General features: G+C 45.9%; 1 protein-coding gene across 3 annotated transcripts in view; it reads left to right on the top strand.

The window, feature by feature from the left end:
• Positions 1-229: 229 nt before the first annotated feature.
• Positions 230-21592, top strand: part of cdkal1 (CDK5 regulatory subunit associated protein 1 like 1) — a 553618-nt gene continuing 532255 nt past the window's right edge. Inside the window, exons 1-3 of one of the 3 annotated variants that reach the window (XM_033013633.1) lie at positions 230-364; positions 4192-4355; positions 15154-15266. In XM_033013633.1, the coding sequence (XP_032869524.1) occupies positions 4195-4355; positions 15154-15266 (274 nt within the window). In that variant the 5' untranslated portion in view covers positions 230-364; positions 4192-4194. Of the gene's footprint in view, positions 369-4177; positions 4356-15153; positions 15267-21592 lie in introns of all 3 variants that reach the window. The other 2 variants (XM_033013634.1, XM_033013635.1) reach the window with 2 other exon arrangements.

The following is a 21592-nucleotide window of genomic DNA, read 5'->3' as shown; positions in this document are numbered from 1 at the left end:
TGTCTCCCCCCCTCCTATGCCCCTCTCCCGCTGCCCCGGGCCCCGCACTCCTTCTCCCCGCTGCCCCGGGCCCCGCACTCCTTCTCCCCGCTTCGATCTTCCAGCATCTGCAGTTCCTTCTTGAACACAAGGGGCAGTACTACGCGTTTTTCGAGGAGTGGTCTACCTTGCTCTGCTATAAGGTCTTTGCCCAGGATCTTTGCTCCGCTATAAGATCTTTGATAGGATCAACCAACGATCATCAACCGCTCCGATCTTTGGCCCCGCCCCCTCCCGCGGCAGGAAGTGACGCACAGAGAGGTCGGAGGTCGGCGCGTGATGGCGCAGCGGAGTCGGAGGACGAGAGAGTGAATCCCCGTGGACAGTAAGTTGGCGGCGGACAGGGTCTGGTGGGGAATAGATGCACTGGGGCAGCAGCAGCAGCAGCCACCGGGCATGGAGCAGCCGGGGGAGGGGGGCGGAGGCTGGGCAAGGGGAGAGGCCGGGAGGGGCCTGGGGGCAACGGGGCCCTGCAGAGGCATCAGGACGGTGACCGTGGAGGCTCTGGGGAGAGGGGTGTCCGGGTTGTGTCCGGGCATGGTCAGGGAGCGGGGCTCGGGAGCAACGGGGCCCTGCAGAGGCGGCAGGACCTGGGAGTGGGAGCAACGGGGCTGGGGCAACGGGGCTGGGACCACCGGGGAGAACAAGCAGAGAGGGGCCGTGGGTAGAGGGAGCCATCCCAGTGGGAGAGGGGCTCTAGCACTGGTCGCCACCGGGGAGAGGGGCCGAGGAACCAGTCACTGGGAGGGGGGACGGGGGGGGGGGGATCACTGAAGAGAGGGGCCGGGGGCAGCGAGATCGGGACCGGCCGGGGAGAGGGGCCGAGGCAATGGGCAGGGGAAAGCAGGAGCCGGGTTTTGGGGAGGGTGAGAGACCGACCGGAGCAATGGGCAGGGGCTGGGTCAACGGGCTCCGGGAGAAGTCGGGGTGAGGCGGGGAGCCGGGGAGAGGGGCCACGACACCATACTTGGCTGGGGCTGGGGAAAGGATGATCCGGGCTCCAGGGTACGAGAAGTGGCACTCGGTTAGTACCGAGGCTGATGTTGAGCCAGAGCGACATGCATGTCTGGGCCTCGGATGAGAATAGAGTGGGATCGGGCGTTCAGCGAGTTGGATAGACCGACTGGTGCTCTGCAAAGCCAGGCGCATGGTCCGGGGTTACTGGCCGCATTGACTCCCTTGGTTTGTGGGCAAGGATCTTATCTATAAATTTGAAGAGGAAAAGAGGGAAATTGCCTCTTACATACGTGTTGAGCTTTTAACCTTATGCTGCCCATCGAGGAAGCGTCGGTTTATGCATGGAGAAGTTTGTGTCCACTGCCCTTCTTGCTCCTGAACTCTGTTCATCTTCAGCACACCACGCTATGCAAATTTTGTTCACATTTTCCACCTGGAAACGTTGGTTTTTCATCTCGGTCCGGAACTTGGAATTGAAGGAGGAATATTCCACGATTGGAGTCGGAGGGTACGTGCAGATGTTGGAGCTGGTCATCGCAGCCTCAGGATGTCACTGCAGGAGTTTCTTAGTTAATCAGAGACCTTCCTATTGTCATAAGCTAACGAGTGGGAATGTATAAGAAGGAATACTGACTGCGCAACATTCAATTCAATACACCTCTCCTTTGAAATGAATCGCTGAATTCCTCTTTGCACCAAGAACTAGGCTGGAATATTAACACACGAGGAATGGCGGATGCCAGAATCTTGCACGTAAAACTCAAAGTGCTGGAGTCAGTCAGCAGGCCAATCGGCATCTGTGGATGGAGTGGACAGACGATGATTCAGGTCATAACCCATCTTTGGAACAATCAGTTTTATTCGTCACATTGCACATGAAGTGCAAGTGAAATGAATTTGCCAGCAGCGGTACAATGAAAAAGAACACACAAAAACACACGAAAAATTTAACACAAACATCCACCACAGCATTCATCACTGTGGTAGAAGGCACAAAATTTGGCCAGTCCTCCATTTCCCCCCGTGGTCGGGACCTCAACCCTCCGCAGCAGTTGCTGCGGGCGCCCAGATGTGCCGACAAAGTAAAAAGTCCAGGTAAGTCCTGAAACGGTGCCTCCCCCACCAGAGACCGCGGCTTCAAGTTGGTGTAGGCTGCAGGCCGGCAGTCGGAGATTTAAAGTTCGGGGACGCGCCTGGGGCTTCAAGGGCAGGCGCAGCGTGGACTCTCGGCGTGGAGCGGGCGAGCCCTCGCCGGAGGGGAGCGCTCCATTCGCTGGCCCACGGCAGCCTGAAGCCCCAGGCAGAGCTCCAGCTGGCGCGTCGTACGCAGCCTGGGATCCCTCGTGGCGGACCCGGGGGAAGAAGAAACTCCAAATGCCGGAGAAAGTCTTCAGTTGGCGAAGACGTTCTTTAGACTTGCAGTCTTTAGAGATACATCGTGGAATCCGGCTCTTCGGCACACCGTGTCACCAACCAGTGATGGCCCCGTACAGTAGCACTATCCTACACGCTAGAGGAATCTGGACCATCGTGTTCACAGGGAGAACGCACAGTGCCCTCCATAATGTTTGGGACAAAGATCCATCATTTATTTATTTGCCTCTGTACTCCACAAATCTATATCGAGGAGGTCGATTTATTAAGTTGTTGAAACATGCAAGTCATTCCATCGTCTTTCTTTGGCAGCAGTGTTAACCGTCCACAGGGTGCGCTTCACTAACTCGTGAGGGCCTTCAATGGGAATCACCCCACCCAACACATGTCTGCTAACTAGAAACGAAAATACATCAATTGCCTTGTGGGAAAAGGACTCAGCAAGTCAGACAGCATCTGGAGTCTGAAGAAGGATCTCGACCCGAAGCACCCGTTCCTTCTCTCCAGAGATGCTGCCTGTCCCGCTGAGTTGCTGCAGCATTTTGTGTCTACATCTGGAGAACATCGACAGGCGATGTTTGGTGCCAGGACCCTCCTTCAGACCGATTTTTATCAACCCACATCTCCTGTTGTTACGCCAGGTGCCTGGGTATAGCACTGCTTCCATGTTACAAGTTTGTACGTCACCAATCTTGGAACTTGCCTAAAAGTGCCACGGCAGTAGAAAGAAATTGCTGTAAGGACACACAGTGCTGGAGTAGCTCAGCAGGTCAGGCAGCAGCACTTCTGGAAAACGGGACCCTTCAGACTAAAAATTATGGATATGCTGAGCAGTGTAGGCAACAGCTGTGAAGAAAGAAACAATGCTTCAAGATGACTTTTCACTGGTATTACTTTGAGCACACATTTTCAACCCGTTGGCCTTCATCGGTCAAACTATTGAGTATAAAAGTTGGTAGTTATAGAAGACATCCCCAGAGTAGTGGAATTGAGAACCAGAGGACATTATGATAGGATCCTGAGAGGTAACTTTTTAACGCAAAAGGTGGTAGGTGTACAGAATAAGCTGCCGAAGGAGGTTGTTGTGACGGGTACTATCGCAACATTTAAGAAACATTTAGACAGGTACATGGATTGGATAGGATAGGTTTGTAGAGTTATGGGCCATACACGGGCAGGTGGGACTAGTGTAGATGAGACATGTTGGTCGTTGTGGGCATGTTGGACTGAAGGACCAGTTTCCATCTGAAACATAGTGATGGTTGACAAATCTTATCCAAATTTTGGATCTGATAATGGGAGAGCACATTTGCATGTTTACGTCGTACGTTCACTGAGTTTTTTGGTTATGGCCCGGACTGCTGCATGCTTTTCTACATTGCTGAATGAGCCAGTGTTGGCCTCGTGTCATCATGGTGACAGCAGGGTTAATTATATTCTGGTACAAGAGGTTACAGAGTGGTGGAATGCAAGGTTAAGAAACATTTATACAGGTACATGGATAGGACAGGTTTATAGGGGTATGGACCAAATGCAGGCATGTTGGGCTGAAGGGTTTGTTTCCATGTTGAAAGACTTTATGACTCTATAAGTCTGCTACAGATGGCATTGATGTACAGCTTTGAGGTTCTGGATCCTTTTGGATTTGACACCATTCAACATGGTGATAGTTTTACACAATATAACAGAAGCCGTCTTCAGTGTGAAGATGACATTTTCTTACCATTGCAAATACGATAATTTGTTTAAATGTAACTTATATGGACATTAGTTCCAAATGTTTAAAATTTGTAATGAAATTATTGAGGGCTTGTGTTGCAGAACATGCCGGCAACCTGTGATTCGTTAGTGGAAGACATTGAAGATATTGTGTCAGCAGAAGATCCAACACCTCATGACCGATTGCTGGCGAGGAAGAGCGTTGTGCCTCGAGTTAGAAAGAGAAATAAACAGGATGAGTTGACGGAAGATTTACAGGCTGACAGGTGAGTTCCAATTCCCTCGTTTGCTACCTCATGTAGAAACCCTGTCTGTTGTGATTCTATCTCAACGTCCACTCTGTGATGGACGTCATCAACATCAGAAATAACATAATGAGACAATTTCTTCTGAACAGTTTGCAACCATTGATTTTGCTTTTCTTTCCCTCCTCTAACTACTCTCTTTTGTCATTCAACTTATTGAGACTTCCTCACTTCATAGTACACACTCTGCGCAGTTGCTTCAACAAATTCCACTTCTATATTCCCTTTATTAATATTGAAAATTGCCTCATAACATTTCACATGATTAGTACAGGTGTCAGAGGTTATGGGGAGAATGAGGTTAGGAGGGAGAGATAGATCAGCCATGATTGAATGGCGGAGTAGACTTCATGGGCTGAATGGCTTAAATCTATTATCACATGACCATATGACATGAGGGTTATCAAACAAATTAACACTGACCCATGTAAGCAAGTATGAAGAGGGGGGACGACTTGAAGGATAGGAAAAGGATGAAAATGTTGAAATGGGGGTTTGCATTGTTTAAGCGGAAATTGATGCAAGGCATGAAGTGTGCTGTTGAGAAGTGACATCATTGAACAGGAAGGGGCAGAATACAGAGCTAAGTGGAGTTGGACTAAGGAATAAAAATGAGTAAAAATTACCACCCCTTTTATTGAATGGAGTTAGCATTCCCTAAGTAGATGAACTGATGGTACATAACGATTTGAAATGCTATTACAAAGGCATAGTGGCAAAGTGCTCAATGCTGGGAATTTGAGTATTTGACATTCTAGAAGTACAGGTGCACAACCTTTTATCCGAAAGCCTTGGGACCAGACACTTTTCGTAATTCGGAATTTGTCGGCCTTCAGAATGGAAGTTTTTTTGTGTAGATTTTAATGGCTGGCTCAGTGGTAGAGTGCTCGGCACATATCCGCAAGGTCGCGAGTTTGCGCCTTGATCCCGTCAGTTCCTCGGTCGCGAGTTTGAGTCTTCAATGTTGTTTTTTCTTGCAGAATAAATGTCTGTATGAAATGCAGTGTGTTGAATGAATTCCTGAATTTGTAAATGTGACCGCAGCATTGTATCACCTCTCGCACTCATTTCACCCTAGCGGGGCTACATGCCCTTAGGCGGCCTAAGGCGACATTTTCACACTCTTATATCCGTGTGCAGCAGAGGCGACGTGCGTTTGGCGCCAAACGTGAGCTTTGGCGTGCCATGTTTAGCGCCAAACATGAGCTTTGGTGAGCTTTGGTGTGCAGACGACATCCTGGAAAAAATGTCCGGTTTCTTCCAGGTAGGCGATATACCCTCCCGGGCAATATACCCTCCACTTCTCTTTTATGAAGGGGATTTAGTTCCCCTTTCTTCCAGGACCGACCGGAGGTTCCGCTGTCACCTCTGCGGGCCACCCTCGGTGAACGCTCACTCAACTTTGTCTTGGGATTCCTACTCTCCCGCGCAATATACCCTCACCTTCTCTTTTATGAATGGGGATTTAGTTCCCCTTTCTTCGAGGACCGACCGGAGGTTCCGCTGTCACCTCTGCGGGCCGCCCTCGGTGAACGTCCTGTCTCCCTGTCCCTGGGATAGTAGGGGGCGATCAAACAGCACAATACCCCCCTCCCCCTCCAACTCCAGAGGAATCCGCTCCCCGATGGGCCGCTACGGCGACAAGTGGCAGTTCGCCCACAGCCCGAGCTGCGCCACCCCCAAGAACAAGACGTACCTGGAGCGGGGCTGGGCTGGAGTTGCTAATCTGGGATCTCCGTGCTTGCAGTGGGCCTGGGGGTCGGTGTCCCGATGAGGGGGCACAGCTCGGGCTGTGGGCGAACTGCCACTTGTCGCCGTAGCGGCCCATCGGGTAGTGGCTTCTGGTGGTCCTGACGTCTCCGGCCAGTTTGCAGTTTTCCTCTGGAGTTGGAGCGGGGCTGGGCTGCTGCTGGCTGTGGGTTTCTGGGATCTCCTCGCTTGCAGTGGGCCTGGGGGTCGGTGTCCCATTGGTCCTGACGTCTCCGGTGACTGTCACTGACCTGCTGGCATTGCCGACGTGAAGACAGTGCAAAGCCCCCATGCCGTTGCAATGGGCGGGGAGCTGGAGAGGGGAGGGAAGGGGTCACACACATGGCCGGGAAGCAGAGGGGTGTAGGTGGGGTGAAATTGAAGGGAGCGACAATCTGCTGCTGCCTGCCCGCTGAGTTAAAACGTTCCCACGCAAGACTCACGATACACTGTGTATCGTGAGTCTACCGTGGGAACTTTTTAACTCAGCGGGCAGGCAGCAGCATATTGTCAATTATTAATCCTCCCGCGCAATATACCCTCACCTTCTCTTTTATGAATAAAAAGTTCCCACGGTAGACTCACGATACACAGTGTATCGTGAGTCTACCGTGGGAACTTTTTAACTCAGCGGGCAGGCAGCAGCATATTGTCAATTATTAATCCTCCCGCGCAATATACCCTCACCTTCTCTTTTATGAATGGGGATTTAGTTCCCCTTTCTTCGAGGACCGACCGGAGGTTCCGCTGTCACCTCTGCGGGCCGCCCTCGGTGAACGTTTTCAAGGACCTTTCTTCAAGGACTGAAAAAATGTCCGTTATTCGGAGGTTTTCGTTATTTGGATCTTCGGATAAAAGGTTGTGCACCTGTATAGGCAAAAGGAAAATGGGGTCAGGCAGTTCTGTTCAAGGATGAGATGGTAAGGAATGACAGGAACATAGAAAATAGGTGCAGGAGGAGGCCATTCAGCCCTTCGAGCCAGCACCGCCATTCATTGTGATCATGGCTGATCATCCCCTATCAATAACCCGTGCCTGCCTTCTCCCCATATCCCTTGACTCCACTAGCCCCTAGAGCTCTATATAACTCTCTTAAATCCATCCAGTGATTTGGCCTCCACTGCCCTCTGTGGCAGGGAATTCCATGAATTCACAACTCTCGGAGAAAACGTTTTTCTTCACCTCAGTCTTAAATGACCTCCCCTTTATTCTAAGACTGTGGCCCCTGGTTCTGGACTCGCCCAACATAGGGAACATTTTTCCTGCATCTAGCTTGTCCAGTCCATTTATAATTTTATATGTTTCTATAAGAACCCCCCTCATCCTTCTAAACTGACATGGGCTCAGCAATGCAAGACGTAGAATTATTTTGAATGGGCCTAAGAAATAATGATGGTAGGAAGTCATTGGTGGGCTTAACAAGTATTCTCCTATAGAAGCTGTGGAAAACATTGAAAATGTTCCAATAATTAAAGTTTATCAACAAGGTACAGGAAGGGAAGAGCTTAAACTCGTTAATTGCCAGATGAAAAAGTGCTTGACAAATTAATGGGAGCTCATGTTTAGGATAGAGATTCAGTGCGGTTACAGAAGCTCGACCCACCGAATCCGCGCCGACCAATGATCCCTGCACATTAACACTATCGTACACACATTAGGGACAATTTACAATTTTATCAAGCCCATTAGCCTACAAACTTGTATGTGGGAGGAAACGGGAGCTCCCGGGGAAAACCCACGAAGGTTGCGGGGGAAGAACGTATAAAGTCCGTACAGACAACTGCCATGGCCAGGATTGAACCGTGGTCTCTGGCGCTGTCAGGCAACAACTCTACCATTGCCCCTAACGGCTAACATATCCTCAGATATAATAGCTTTCACCTATGGTTGGGTCGTAAGGATGCAGAATCAGAGATGGGGAATGTATTGGGTATAATCCAATAAAATTCTGAAGATTTTGGAGGAGTCCCAGTGAATTGGAAAATGTTAAATTTACTGGCACCATTCAAGTAGGACAGACCGAGCAGGAAGCTGTTGGCTAGGTGGCTTTGCGACTGCCATTGGGAAGGTGGGAATCCATTACAGTAACACGTGGAACCGTATAGTAAATGCTTCCGTACTAATTTAACTGTTTCCTCCCATTCTTTATTCAACCCCAAATCTGCTTGTATTTCTGGTGGTGCTTGACTAGTGAGAGTAAAGTTTTTGTAATGAAAACAGGAGGGAAAAAAAGCAAGAAATTTGGATAATCAGTTACTTTTACCCCCCCCCCCGTCTCTTACACCGTGGCTCTCATATTTGTTATATTTTAGTCTGCTGGAACTATTCCAGAATCAGTGAATTTAGAAATTCCCAATGAATGTGTAGATTTCTCTGCATCCATCTCTTCTAAAAAGCTTGGGTTTGGGATTATCCAGTTCTGGGAATTTGTTTCGTTTCTCCAGTATTTTCTTTCTTTTTGTTATTTGAAGATTTTCATTTAGTTTATTTTAGTTTAGAGACCCTTCAGCTCACAGTGACCATGCTGACCAATGATCCCCGCACATTTACTCTATATATTATACCAAGCCAATTAATCTACAAGCCTGTACGTCTTTGGAGTGTGGGAGGAAACCGAGATCCCTCGGAAAACACACACAGGCCACTGGGTGAACGTACAAACTCCGTACAGATAGCACCCGTAGACCGGTTCGAACCCGGGTGTCTGGCGCTGTTATGCAGCAACCGCCACTGTGCCACCCACAAATTGTTTTGGGATTTTCTCAATTTCTGATACAATTGCTGTGTCTGTCTTCAGAGGGAATACAACATATTTGTTGAATGCTTTAAGGGCCTGTCGCACGAGCATGCGACTCCATGCGGCAAGCGCGACCTAAAGGGCTTGTCCCACGAGCATGCGACTCCATGCGGCACGAGCGTCCTAACGTGGTCGCTTGAGCCGTACGGCCTCGCGGGCCGGTCCCACTTCGATCGCCGGAGCCATATGGAGTTGTGCGGAGCTGGTCCCGACATCGCGCGGGGCTCCGAAAATCGACTGTGTTAAAAAATTCCGCACGGCAAAGGCCTGCCGGCCCGCAGCTGCCTCGATACCATACGTCACGCGCGGACTTCGCTCGCACTTCATGTCACTCACTCGACCTCCGTGCGGCCCCCGCTTCTGGTTAGGTCGCGCTTGCCGCATGCAGTCGCATGCTCGTGGGACAGGCCTTTTAGGTCGCGCTTGCCGCATGGAGTCGCATGCTCGTGGGACAGGCCCGTTAGACTATTTTGCAGCAGAAAAATAAAGTTTAGTGTTTAACTAAAACCAAGGGTTTAACTAGATAATATGAACCAAAAGAAAGTAAGGACAGCTGAACTGTAGAATGTGTTTTAAATGTAGTGAATGTAATATCCTCCACCAAATGATCCAGAAAGGTTGAACAAAAATATTTAGAAACAAGAAACTGCAGATACAGATGCTGGAGAAACTAATTGGGTCAGGCAGCATCTCTGAGGAAAGGGATAGTAATTCTTCAGTAAAAGTATACTAGTTGAGAATGTTCAGGGGAATTGTCGAGGATCAGTCAAATTTCAAGAGAAGACTATTTAATGGGTTTAATCCGTTATTTGTTTAATCCGTCTGGCACTGGAGGAGCTGCACGCCGTGGTCAACAAGTACCAGACGGCTTACCCCGAGGCGTTTGCCACCATTGCCAGGGACTTCAACAAAGCCAACCTGAAGAAATCGCTCCCTAACTTCCACCAACATGTCTCCAGCAGCACCAGAGGATCAAACACCCTCGACTACTGCTACACCACCATCAAAGACGCCTATCGCTCTATCCCTCGCCCTCACTTCGGAAAATCCGACCATTCAGGCAGCAACTGAAGAAAGCCCCAGAGGTGAGGCTTGTACAGAGCTGGTCGGGGGAGGCTGCCTGGAGTCTGTAGACTGGGCAATGTTCAGGAACTCGGCAACGCCCCTGAATGAATACGCCACAGTGGTTACAGACTTCATAAACAAATGTGTGGAGGACCGCATTCCAACAAAAACCTTCCGAGTGTTGTCTAACCAGAAGTCTTGGATGAACCATGAGATCCGCATTCTTCTGAAGACCTGATCTTGGGCATTCAGGTCTGGCGATGCAGAGGTCTATAAGAAGTCCAGATACGACCTTGGTAAGGCCATCAAAAAGGCTAAAAGGGACTTCTGCTCTAAGCTGGAGGATGAGACGGATGTCCGGCAACTGTGGCAGGGCTTAAATGCCATCATCTCCCACAAGGCAAAATCAGGAGGCAGCTCAAACGACAGTGAAGCATCACTCCCTGACGAGCTCAATGCGTTCTAAGCACGGTTCAATAGGGAGAACACTGATGTGCCTTCCCGAGCCCCCATTCGCCCTGATGGTATTAAGGTCTCAGTCACAGTGCCGACGTTAGAAAATCCTTCAGGGGGGTGAACCCTCGGAAAGCACCTGGACCTGATGGTATACCCAGTCAAGTTCTCAAGATCTGTGCAGACCAACTGGCGGGAGTCTTTGCAGACATTTTCAACCTCTCACTTCTGAGGTCTGAGGTTCCCACCTGCTTTATGAGGGCATCAATAATACCAGTGCCGAAGAAGAGTAAGGTGACGTGCCTCAATGACTATTGACCAATGGCATTAACGTCTGTGGTGATGAAGTGCTTTGAGAGGTTGATTATGGTGCACATCAACTACAACCTCGACAAGAACCTCGACCCACTACAGTTCGTATACCGCCACAACTAGTCAATGGAGGATGCAATTTCACTGGCTCTCCACTTCGCATTGGACCACTTGGACAATAAAAACACTTACGTCAGGCTGTTGTTTATAGACTACAGCTTGGCATTTAATACCATCATCCCTTCCAAGCTGGTTACCAAGCTCACGGAACTGGGCCTCTGCGCATCCCTCTGCAATTGGATCCTTGTCTTCCTCATCCACAGACCACAGTCTATTTGAATTGGTGGTAACACTTCATCCTCAGTAACATTCAGTACAGGAGCACCGCATGGCTGCGTGCTCAGCCCCCGGCTTTACTCACTCTATACCCATGACTGCGTAGCTGGACATAGTGCAAACTCCATCATCAAGTTCGCTGACGACACCACCGTTGTTGGACGAATCACAGATGGGGACGAGTCAGAGTATAGAAGTGAGATCGACCAACTGATCAAATGGTGCCAGCACAAAAACCTGGCTTTCAACATCAGTAAGACCAAGGAACTGATTGTGGACTTTGGTAGGGGAAGTATGAGGACCCACAATCATGTTCACGTCAATGGGACGATGGTGGAGAGGGTCAAAACTTCAAATTCCTGGGCGTGCATATTTCCGAGGATCTTGCCTGGACCCAGCACACCGATGCAATTATAAAGAAGGCACATCAGCGACTCTACTTCCTGAGAAGATTACGGAGATTCGGCATGTTGAAGAGGATTCTCCTAAACTTCTACAGGTGCACGGTAGATAACATTCTGACTGGTTGTATCGTGTCCTGGTTCGGCAACTTGAACGATCAGGAGCGGAAAAGTCTACAAAAAGTTGTGACCACTGCCCAGTCCATCACCGGCTTTGACTCTCCCCACTGTCGAAGGGATCTATCGTAGTCGCTGCCTCAAAAAGGCAGCCAAAATCATCAAAGACCCATACTCATTTCACCATTGCCATCAGGAAGAAGGTACAGGAGCCTGAAAACTGTAACGTGCAGGCTCAGGAACAGCTTCTTCCGCACAGCCATCAGGCTATTAAACACAACAACAAATAAGCTCTGAGTTCTGAACTACAAAAGACTATTATTATTGCACTATATTTGTTATTTATTGAACTTTTTTTTTCTCTTCCCCCATTATATACTATGTTTACATATTCACATATTCTGTTGTGCTGCAGCAAGTAAGAATTTCATTGTCCCATCTGGGACATATGACAATAAACACTCTTGACTTGATGCCCCCAAAAAACATGTAGCCATTCAGAGGAACTCGTCCAATTTCATTTTGAATTCTTGGGGCATGTCAGCGCTTTACAATTTCCAATAAACTATTTTGTGGTTGTGATAAGATTTTTTTTGGCATTTTTCTTATTCCCTGTTTAACAGTAACGGCCATTTTCCTTAACTTGCTTGAATCAATTAGCCTTTCTGCATAGATCAAAGTCTAACGTTTTAAAGATCCCAGTTTCCAAAGTAACTTTTAAGTGATTCTCTCGTTCCCAGTCAAAATATAATTATAATGCATTCGGCTCTTGTAATGCAATCAGTGTTCCCTTATTCATGACTCGTGTTATGGAAGAGTGCATTTTAGCAGAGCAGTACTAGAGAAATTAAAGAGATTAAAAGGAGACAAATTCTGAGCACTTGATGGTCTGCAATCCATTGTGAGATATATGTCCACAGAGATACTTGATCTATTTAGTCACGTATATGTTCATAAGTTATCAGAGCAGAATTGGGTCATTTAGCCCATCAAGTCTACTTCGCCATTCAACTGTGGCTGATCTATCTTTCCCTCTCAATGCCATTTTCATGTCTATTCTCAATAACCACTGACAATGTTCTATCCATGTCCCATGTTCTATCCAAATTCTGTAGAATCTGAAATAAGTATGTACACTGCTCTTTATAAAGAATGGGGCAGAGAAATGGCAAGGTGCAAACTCCAGGTAGTTCTGCTATAATGCAAGTTTCCATATCACAAATTAGATATAATGCGAGCAATGAATTTGGGAGCATTTTGGATAATGCTGGCCTCATTGATTATAGCAAGGTTTCGATCAGGATTTGCACTTATAAGTTACTTTGGAAATTGACAAGCAGAAGAAAAATACAGAAAGTCTAAATAATATGTTTCTGTGCAACCACTCACCACAGCAATCAGATACCATTGCCTCTTAAGAACACAGTCTGTCAGTTTCACCGCAGAGACCATTGAAATTGATAAGCCGAAACGCCATCCATTCCTACTCTCCAGAGATGCTGCCTGTCCCGCTGAGTTACTTTGACATTTTGTGTCTATCTTTGATTTAAACCAGCATCTGTAGTTCCTTTCTACACAGAAATTGATAAGCAATTATTTCCATTGACACTTGTGCAATGATGCTGTATTAAACAGTGCTACATAAGGCCTTTGCTTTTTTCAGCTTGCAATAACGAAAATAATTTTAACGTTATTGGCAAGACCTTTTTGTTTTTGAAAATCCTGCAGGGGGATAAAAAAGGTAATAAGTTCATGTCATAGGAGCAGAACTAGATCATTTGGCCCATCGAGTCTACTCCACCATTAAGTCATATCTATCTTTTAAGGCTGATCTATCTTTCCCTCTCAGCCCCAGTCTCCTGCCTTCTTACCATAACCTTTGGCACCTACTGATCAAGAACCTTTCAATCTCTGTTTTAAAAATACCTAATGACTTGGCCTCTGCAACCGTCTGTGGCAAAGAATTTCCTAGATTCGACACCTTACTAAATAAATTCCTGCTCATCTCGTTTCTAAAAGTAGATCCTTTTATTCTAAGGCTGTGAACTCTGGTCCTAGACTCTCCCACTCGTGGAGATATCCTCTCCATATATACACATCTTCATACATCTATATACATACATACATACATACATACATATCTTCATATGTCGTAGCGTGTCCAGCATCTCATTGACTGTAATATGGAGTGTCCTCAAGACATCTCCCTTAACCATACCAAGTTCCCAAGTATAAATGTATTTTCTGCCTTATTAACAGGAGAAATAATAATTGTGTTATTTTCTACATCACAAGGTTTCTTCAGAACTATGGCATTACAGCAGAACTACTTGTATTTTTAAAATAGGTAGGGGATGGTGGTAACGGCAAACTGGATGGAGGACGACACCACTGAAAGGAGCAATACCAAGGCAAAGCAAAATGTTAAAGCTTATTGGAGGCCAATCTTCTGGATTATTTCATAGAACAAAGAACAGTACAGCAGAGCAGAGGGCCAGGCCCTTCGGCCCACAATGTTTGTGCCGAACATGATGCCAAGATAAATCTTATCTGCTGGCACACAATCCATATTCCACCATTCCCTGCATATTCACATGCCTATGCAGACGTCTTAGATACCACCTTCATATCCACCTTTACCACCACCCTTGCAGCATGTTTAAAGTGTTCACCGAAAAAACAAAAATAACTTGCTCCTCATATTTCCGTTAAGCTTTATCCTTCAAAGTTATGGCTTCTTGTCGTTCTATCCTGGAAAGTATTTTACTTTTCCATTTTATAATCACAGTATCAGCATTCTCTTGGTTACCATTTAATCGGAAATTAAAGTGGAAATTAAGTAAATACACTGACTATAAGTGCAGGTTGGAGCTTGGTGTGCAGTATGTCTGCGCTCCTAAATCCTTAAATCATTTTGGTCCTCCACAAAACATGTGAGAAATAAGGAGCTAATCTCCAATAATAATTTTGAAGGTGTTTTGAAAATATACTCTTTTCATCACCTTAAAAGTTAACCACTTCCATCATGACCATAGTCTATCTACACTGTCTACATTTTGCATTGTACAGCTTTAAAGCATGTGATTGTACGAATGTGCACCAATAGGATTTTTGATTTCAGTGTTTCACCTCTGCCGAAATATAAAGATAAAGTGCATGGGAACATTTTCATTTAAGTTTCCTTCTAAGTTATAGACCACTCTTTTTTGGTAATATATCAATATTTCTCCATTGTCACTGAGTGAAAATACTGAAAGTAACAAAAACTGATCATTGCGCATTGATATAATCGCAAACCATTCAAATAGGTAGTTTAATCAACTTTTGCATGTTGAATTTGCACATAAAGGATGTTTTTGTGATTGTATTTATGGTGTTGCTACAACTGATATTATTAATAGATTATCTTTTTAATATTAATGTGACCAGAAATAGAAAATTATCTATGTACGTTCGGGGGCATTTAGTATAATGATTTGAAATTTTGAGTTTAATTATTGTTTTCATTACTTTAAAAAAATATTTGCAGTGTTATTCCTGGAACACAGAAAATTTGGGTGAAGACTTGGGGTTGTTCACATAATAATTCAGATGGCGAATACATGGCAGGTCAACTAGCCGCCTACGGGTACAAAATCACAGGTAAATACCAAATAAAATACATTCTATAACACACATAATTACGGAATTTAATCTTAGCAATGTAAACAATGGTTTCTGGTGGTGTCTTAAGTTTCCTTTGAAACTACTTCAAAATTGAATTACTGACCAGAATCACTACTTGGTTGCTTATGTTAATTGCTATGTTTTGCAAAGTGTGTTTTGTCACTGTTTGACTGTGTTCTTCCTGACACTTTTAAAATAGAATTTTTAAGTTACAGAGAAATTCAGCGTTGTAAAGTTCTTAATCATCAATAGGAATGGTAATAATGTAAGAATAAGTTGACACAATTTAAAAGTACAAAGTATCCTTTATTGTCATTCAAACCTTTAGTTTGAACGAAATTACGTAACTTGCAGTCATGGCATAGAATAAAATAACAGAACACCCAATGAACACAGTTTAACATCCACCACAGTGAGTCTACCAGACACCTCCTCACTGTGATGGAAGGCAAAGTCTTAAAGTCCTTGTCTCTTCCTTCCTTGTTCTCCCGCTGCGTTGAGGCGATCCAGCCTTTCGATGTTGGGCCCCCCGGCATGTGATGGTAAATCCTGCGACCGAATCCGAGCTCCGCGAACGGGCCGGTTCAAACTCCGCGGCCCGGGGCGGACGAAGCTGCCACCCTCCAGTCCAGCTGACAAAGCTGTTGCGGGAGCTTCGGAGAATCGGTCACCAACCTGGGACCTGCGAGCTCCCGATGTTGTCGTCCACTGGGCCAGCGGCCGAAGCCTCTGAGGCTCCGAAGTCAGGCCGCCACCACAGCCCCGAAGTCGGCCAGCTTCACGATGATGAGTCTTGGCTCTGCCTCTGGAGCCTCGAGGTCGGCCCCAGTTGGAGGCCGCCAGCACCGCGATTAGGCCTCAGCGGAGACGGAGATACGATAAAGAAAAGGTCACATCCCCCCGAAGGAAGAGACTAAAACAAGTTTCCCCCTCCCCCCACACATACACAACTAAAAATAAACTAAAACATACGTCCAACAAGACAAAAGAAAACCAAAAAAAAAGAAAAAGACAGACGGACTGCAGGCGAGCCGCAGCTGCATGGCAGCGCTGTTTCACTGTGATTTCCGGATTGTACATTATTTATATCGTCTAGTTTTTTAACAGTTGTGGCATTTGTTTTTTATCCCAGCCACTTATAGTTTATGGTGTAGAAGATGTTCCCTTTGATCTAGCATTTTCTACCAGTACACTACATTATTGTCTACCTGTATACTACAATATTGTTCCCATACACTACATTATTGTCAACCAGTATAATCATTATTATCGAAGGTAGACCCAAAAGGCAAAGAATGGGTGACGTTTTGGGTTGGGACACTTCTTTAGTATCCAGAGATGCTGCCTGTCCTGCTGAGTTACTCCAGCATCTGCAATTCCTTCCTACTAATAATTATTATCTCTCAGAAGATCATCTCTTATCTACCTTGCCATAATATTTATCTTCTCCTCCCACCCCCCCCCCTCCACCCTATTTCCTGCATATCTTTATGCCTACATTTAAGTCTCTTAAATGTTACTATTGTATCTGCCTCGAGTATAGGAGCAAAGAGGTCCTTCTGCAGTTGTACAGGGCCCCAGTGAGACCACACCTGGAGTATTGTGTGCAGTTTTGGTCCCCTAATTTGAGGAAGGTCATTCTTGTTATTGGGGGGGTGCAGCGTAGGTTTACAAGGTTAATTCCCAGGAAGGTGGGACTGTCATATACTGAGAGAATGGAGCAGCTGAGCTTGTACACTCTGGAGTTTAGAAGGATGAGAGGGCATCTTATTGAAACATATAAGATTGTTAAGGGTTTGACAAGCTAGAGGCAGGAAACATGTTCCCGGTTTTGGGGGAGTCCAGAACCAGGGGCCACAGTTTAAGAATAAGGGGTAAGCCAATCAGAACAGAGACGAGGAAACACTTTTTCTCACAGAGAGTTGTAAGTGTGGAATTCTCTGCCTCAGAAGGCGGTGGAGGCCAGTTCTCTGGATACTTTCAAGTGAGAGCTAGATAGGGCTCTTAAAGATAGGGGATATGGGTTTGAAGGCAGGAACGAGGTACTGATTGGGGATGATCAGCCATGATCACATTGGATGGCGGTGCTGGCTCGAAGGGCCGAACGGCCTACTCCTGCACCTATTGTCTATTGACTATCAACGGCAGCGCAATGCAGACTTTCACCACCCTCTGTGTAACAAAAAAATGTTGCTCTGCATATATCCTTTAAACTTTGTTCCTCTCACATTAAAGCTATGGCCTCTAGTATTTTATTTATCCATCTTGGGTAAACGGTTCTGACCGCCTATTCTATCTGCCTCTCATAACTTTATATACTTCTATCAGGTCTCCCTGCAATCTCCGCCATTCTAGGGAAAATAATCCAAGTCTGTCCAACCTCTCCCTGCAGCTAATAGCCTCTGATCCAGGCATAATTCTGGTAAACCACCTCTGCATCCTTTCCTAAGCCTCCTTCATGAAATGGGTTCTACATGCAATACACCAAATGTGGCCTAACCAAGTCGAAAAGCTGCATCATGACTTTCCAACTCTTATACCCCATGCCCCTAAACAAACCATATGCCTTCTTTACGACTCTATCCATTTGTGCTGTCACTTTCGGAAAGTTGTAGACTTGGGCTCCAAGATCGCTCTGTACATCAATGCTGATAAAATTCATGCCATTAGTTGTATTTTTTGCCCTTTTGTTTTACCTCCCAATGTATAACACCTCATACTTCATTGGATTAAACTCCATCTGCCATTTCTCCACACATTTCTGTAGCCCAATCTATATCCCGCTGCATACCTTGACAGTCTTCCTCATAGTGTTCGATCGTCCATGTTTACATTCAAGTTATTTATATATATATATAATATATGGCTTGTGTTTATGTGGCTTGTGTTTATGTGGCTTGTCACCAAATTCGAAATGTACCTGTTTTGTAATTTGGAATAATCTTATTACTCTTACCGATAAAATTTGGTTAAGTTTAAATTTCAGTAATGTAATCTTATTATGTATATATATATATATATAAATAACAGGTGATGACCCAGCACAGATTCCTGTGGAACTTCACTGGTCACATATCTCCAGCCTGAATATTGTCCTTCCACCACAACCCCGTGTCTTCTATCAGTAAGCCAGTTCTGAATTCATACGACCGAGTCACTATTAATCCCGTGCAGTTTATTCTTCTGGATCGGCCAACCATGGGGGACTTCATCAAATGCCTTGCTAAAACAACATCTATGTAGACAGCTTCCACCGCCCTACCCTCATCGATCACCCTCGTTACCTCCTCAAAAAAATGCAATCAAGTTAATAAGACACAACCTTCTGTGTATAAAGCCCTGCTAACTGCCCCTAATTAACCCATTCTCTTCCAAATGGAAGTAAATCCTATCCCGAAGAATCCTCTCCCAATCCCAATAGCATCCCTATCACTGACATGAGGTTTGCCAGCCTATAATTCCCTCGATTCTCTACTTTTCTTAAATAAAGAAACAACATTAGCTGCTCTCCCTCCTGTCCTCTGGGCCTCGCATGTGGCTGGAGATGATGCAAAGATCTTCATCTGGCTCCTGCAATCCCCTCTTGGCTCTCAATACCTGGCATAAATCCCATCAAGTCTTGGGATGTATCTGCCTTAAAGCTCTATAAGAGCCCCAACATCTCCTCCTCCTCAATCTCAAACTGCCCTTGTATATTAGTATGTGTAGGAAGGAACTGCAGGACTGGCAGCATCTCTGGAGAGAAGGAATGGGTGACGTTTCAGATCGAGATCCTTCTTCTGACGAGTCTGAAGAAGGGTCTCGGCCCAAAACGTCACCCATTCCTCCTCTCCAGACATGCTGCCTACCCCGCTGAGTTACTCCAGCATTTTGTGTCTATCTTGTGTATATTAGTATTTACCATACTGATCTCACTGTCCTCCATATCCTTCTTGGATTATTGGATTGTTTTTGCTGTTGCCTAATCTTTTTGCCATAATCTGATTCAGAGATTAACTTAATCTCCACCCTTACAGCAGTTTTTCCCCCCAAAATAATTGCGTTTGAATTGTCACTTAATAAATACATGGTCAAGATTGGAGACCATGGACTGAATGTTCTTAGAGCAGAATGGATACAAAAGCAAATGAGGAGTTAAGGTGGGTGGTTGCTGTGCAAGGATGCGTACTCAGCCCCGTCTTTACTCCTTATATACCCACAACTGTGCAGCCAAGTACAAATCAAACTCAATTTACAAATTTGCAGATGACACCAATGTAGTGGGCTTGATATCAAGTAATGACGAGACAGACCACGGGAAGAAGATTGAGAACGCTGTAACCTGATGTCAAGCCAACAACCTTTCACAACGTCAGCAAGACAAAGGAGATAGTGATCGACTTCAGGAAGTGAAGTACATACATTGACGGTGCCAAAATAGAGTTGGTTAAAAGCTTCAAGTTGCAAGGAGTAAATATCACAAGCAACCTGGACTAGCCATATCAAAGCAATGGCCAAGAATGCACACCAACACCTCTACTTTCTTAGCAGGCTTCTGAAGGCCAAAGTGTCCCCAACAACTGTCACCAGCTTCTTCAAATGCTCCCTAGAAAGCATTTTGTCAGGATGCATCGCAATATGGTTTGGGAACATCTCCATCCATGACCGCAAGAAATTGCAGAGAATTGTGGACGCAGCCCAGACCATCACAGAAACCTCTCTTCCGTTGACCATCTACACCATGTGACTCGGCAAGGCCACAGCCTAATCAAAGACGAGTCTCACCCCGCTCACTCCCTCTTCTCGTCTCTCCCATCAGGCAAGAGATGCAGAAGTGTGAAAACGCACACCTGCAGATTCAGGGACAGTTCCTTCCCAGCTGTCATCAAGCAACTGAACCATCCTATCAACAACTAGAGAGTGATCCTGAGCTACTATCTACCTCATGGGAGACCTTTCGATTAACATTAATCGAGCTTTACTGGACTTTATTTTGCACTAAATGTTATTCGCTTTCTCCTGTATTTGTACATGATGGACGATTTAATTGTAATCATGTATCATCTTCCTGCTGACTGGATAGCACGCAACGGTACAAGTGACAATAAACTAAACTGGAAGGATGTCATTATGCTGGAAAGAATGCAGAGCTTTACGAGGATGTTGGCATGATTTAAGAGGCTGAGCTATAGGAAGAGGTTGGGCAGGCTACGACTATTTCTTGGAGTGCAGGAGGATGAGGAATGATTGTACAGAGATGTGCAAAATCATGAGAAAAATGGATAGCGTGAATGGACAAAGTCTTTATCCTAGGTCTGGGGAAACAGAAGGAAAGCCCATAGTTTAATGTGAGATGGGAAGATTTAATACGGTCACCTAGAGGGTAGTAGATGTATGGAACAAGCTGCCAGAGGAGGTAATTGAGGCCAAAAGACTCTGGTTCAGGTACATGGATAAGAAAGATTTAGAGGTATATTGGGCCAAATGCGGGTGGATATTGGGCCAGGACCGGGCCTGGCTGCTGACTGAGCGAGGAGAAGAGAGACATCGGTGAGCGAGCAGGGCTGTCGGTAAGAGTGGAAGGCTGTCGGAGAGAGACATCGCCCACTTGAGTGCCGGCGGCTGGCCGAGGATGATCCAGTGTGCGTCCCGGCGGTTGCTGGTGAACCCGCTGACAAGGAGGAACCTGGAGTTGGGGGAGGGGGGGAGGGGGTGCCGAGAACAAAGAGGGACCTGGCATGGGAAGGTGGGGGATCTGAAAGAGGGACTATATTGAATATTCTTGTAACTTTGTTGGCACCCTTTATATGGCAACTCTTACATACTAGTACTGTATGCAAACAAAGAATCTCACTATACCTACATGTGACAATAGAGTATCATTCAATCAAATGGGACGATCATAGATGGGGCATCTTGATTGACCTACAAATTGGGCTGAAGGGCCTCTTTTCATGCTGTATGACTAAGTGGCAGAGCAAAATTAGAAAACTTTCCACAAGTACATGCACTGCACAGCACTCTTCTCCTTTGTGTGTCATTCCATTGGCATCAGTTTACTGAGGCAACAAATGAACGTTTTACTCCCTTCTGTTACAATTAGAAGAGCATCCTGGTTTAATCATGTATTAGTTATAATCACCACCAAGCAACCATCGGAAAAGGTTGCAAAAGCAATTACTACTCTCAAAAGGGCACGATGTGAAGCAAACCACCTTATAAACAAAAAATTAAACTGAATAGGTAGTCGCAATGAAACTATGTGAATGGCATACTCAAAATCTTGGACGCATGACAGTCAACACCAGCCAGGAGAGTTCTAT

The sequence above is a fragment of the Amblyraja radiata genome, chromosome 2 (assembly GCF_010909765.2).
Source record: "Amblyraja radiata isolate CabotCenter1 chromosome 2, sAmbRad1.1.pri, whole genome shotgun sequence".
In the NCBI taxonomy this organism is placed as follows: Eukaryota; Metazoa; Chordata; class Chondrichthyes; order Rajiformes; family Rajidae; genus Amblyraja; species Amblyraja radiata.
Note: the sequence above shows the minus strand (reverse complement) of the source record. Positions and strands in the feature narration are given on the sequence as shown.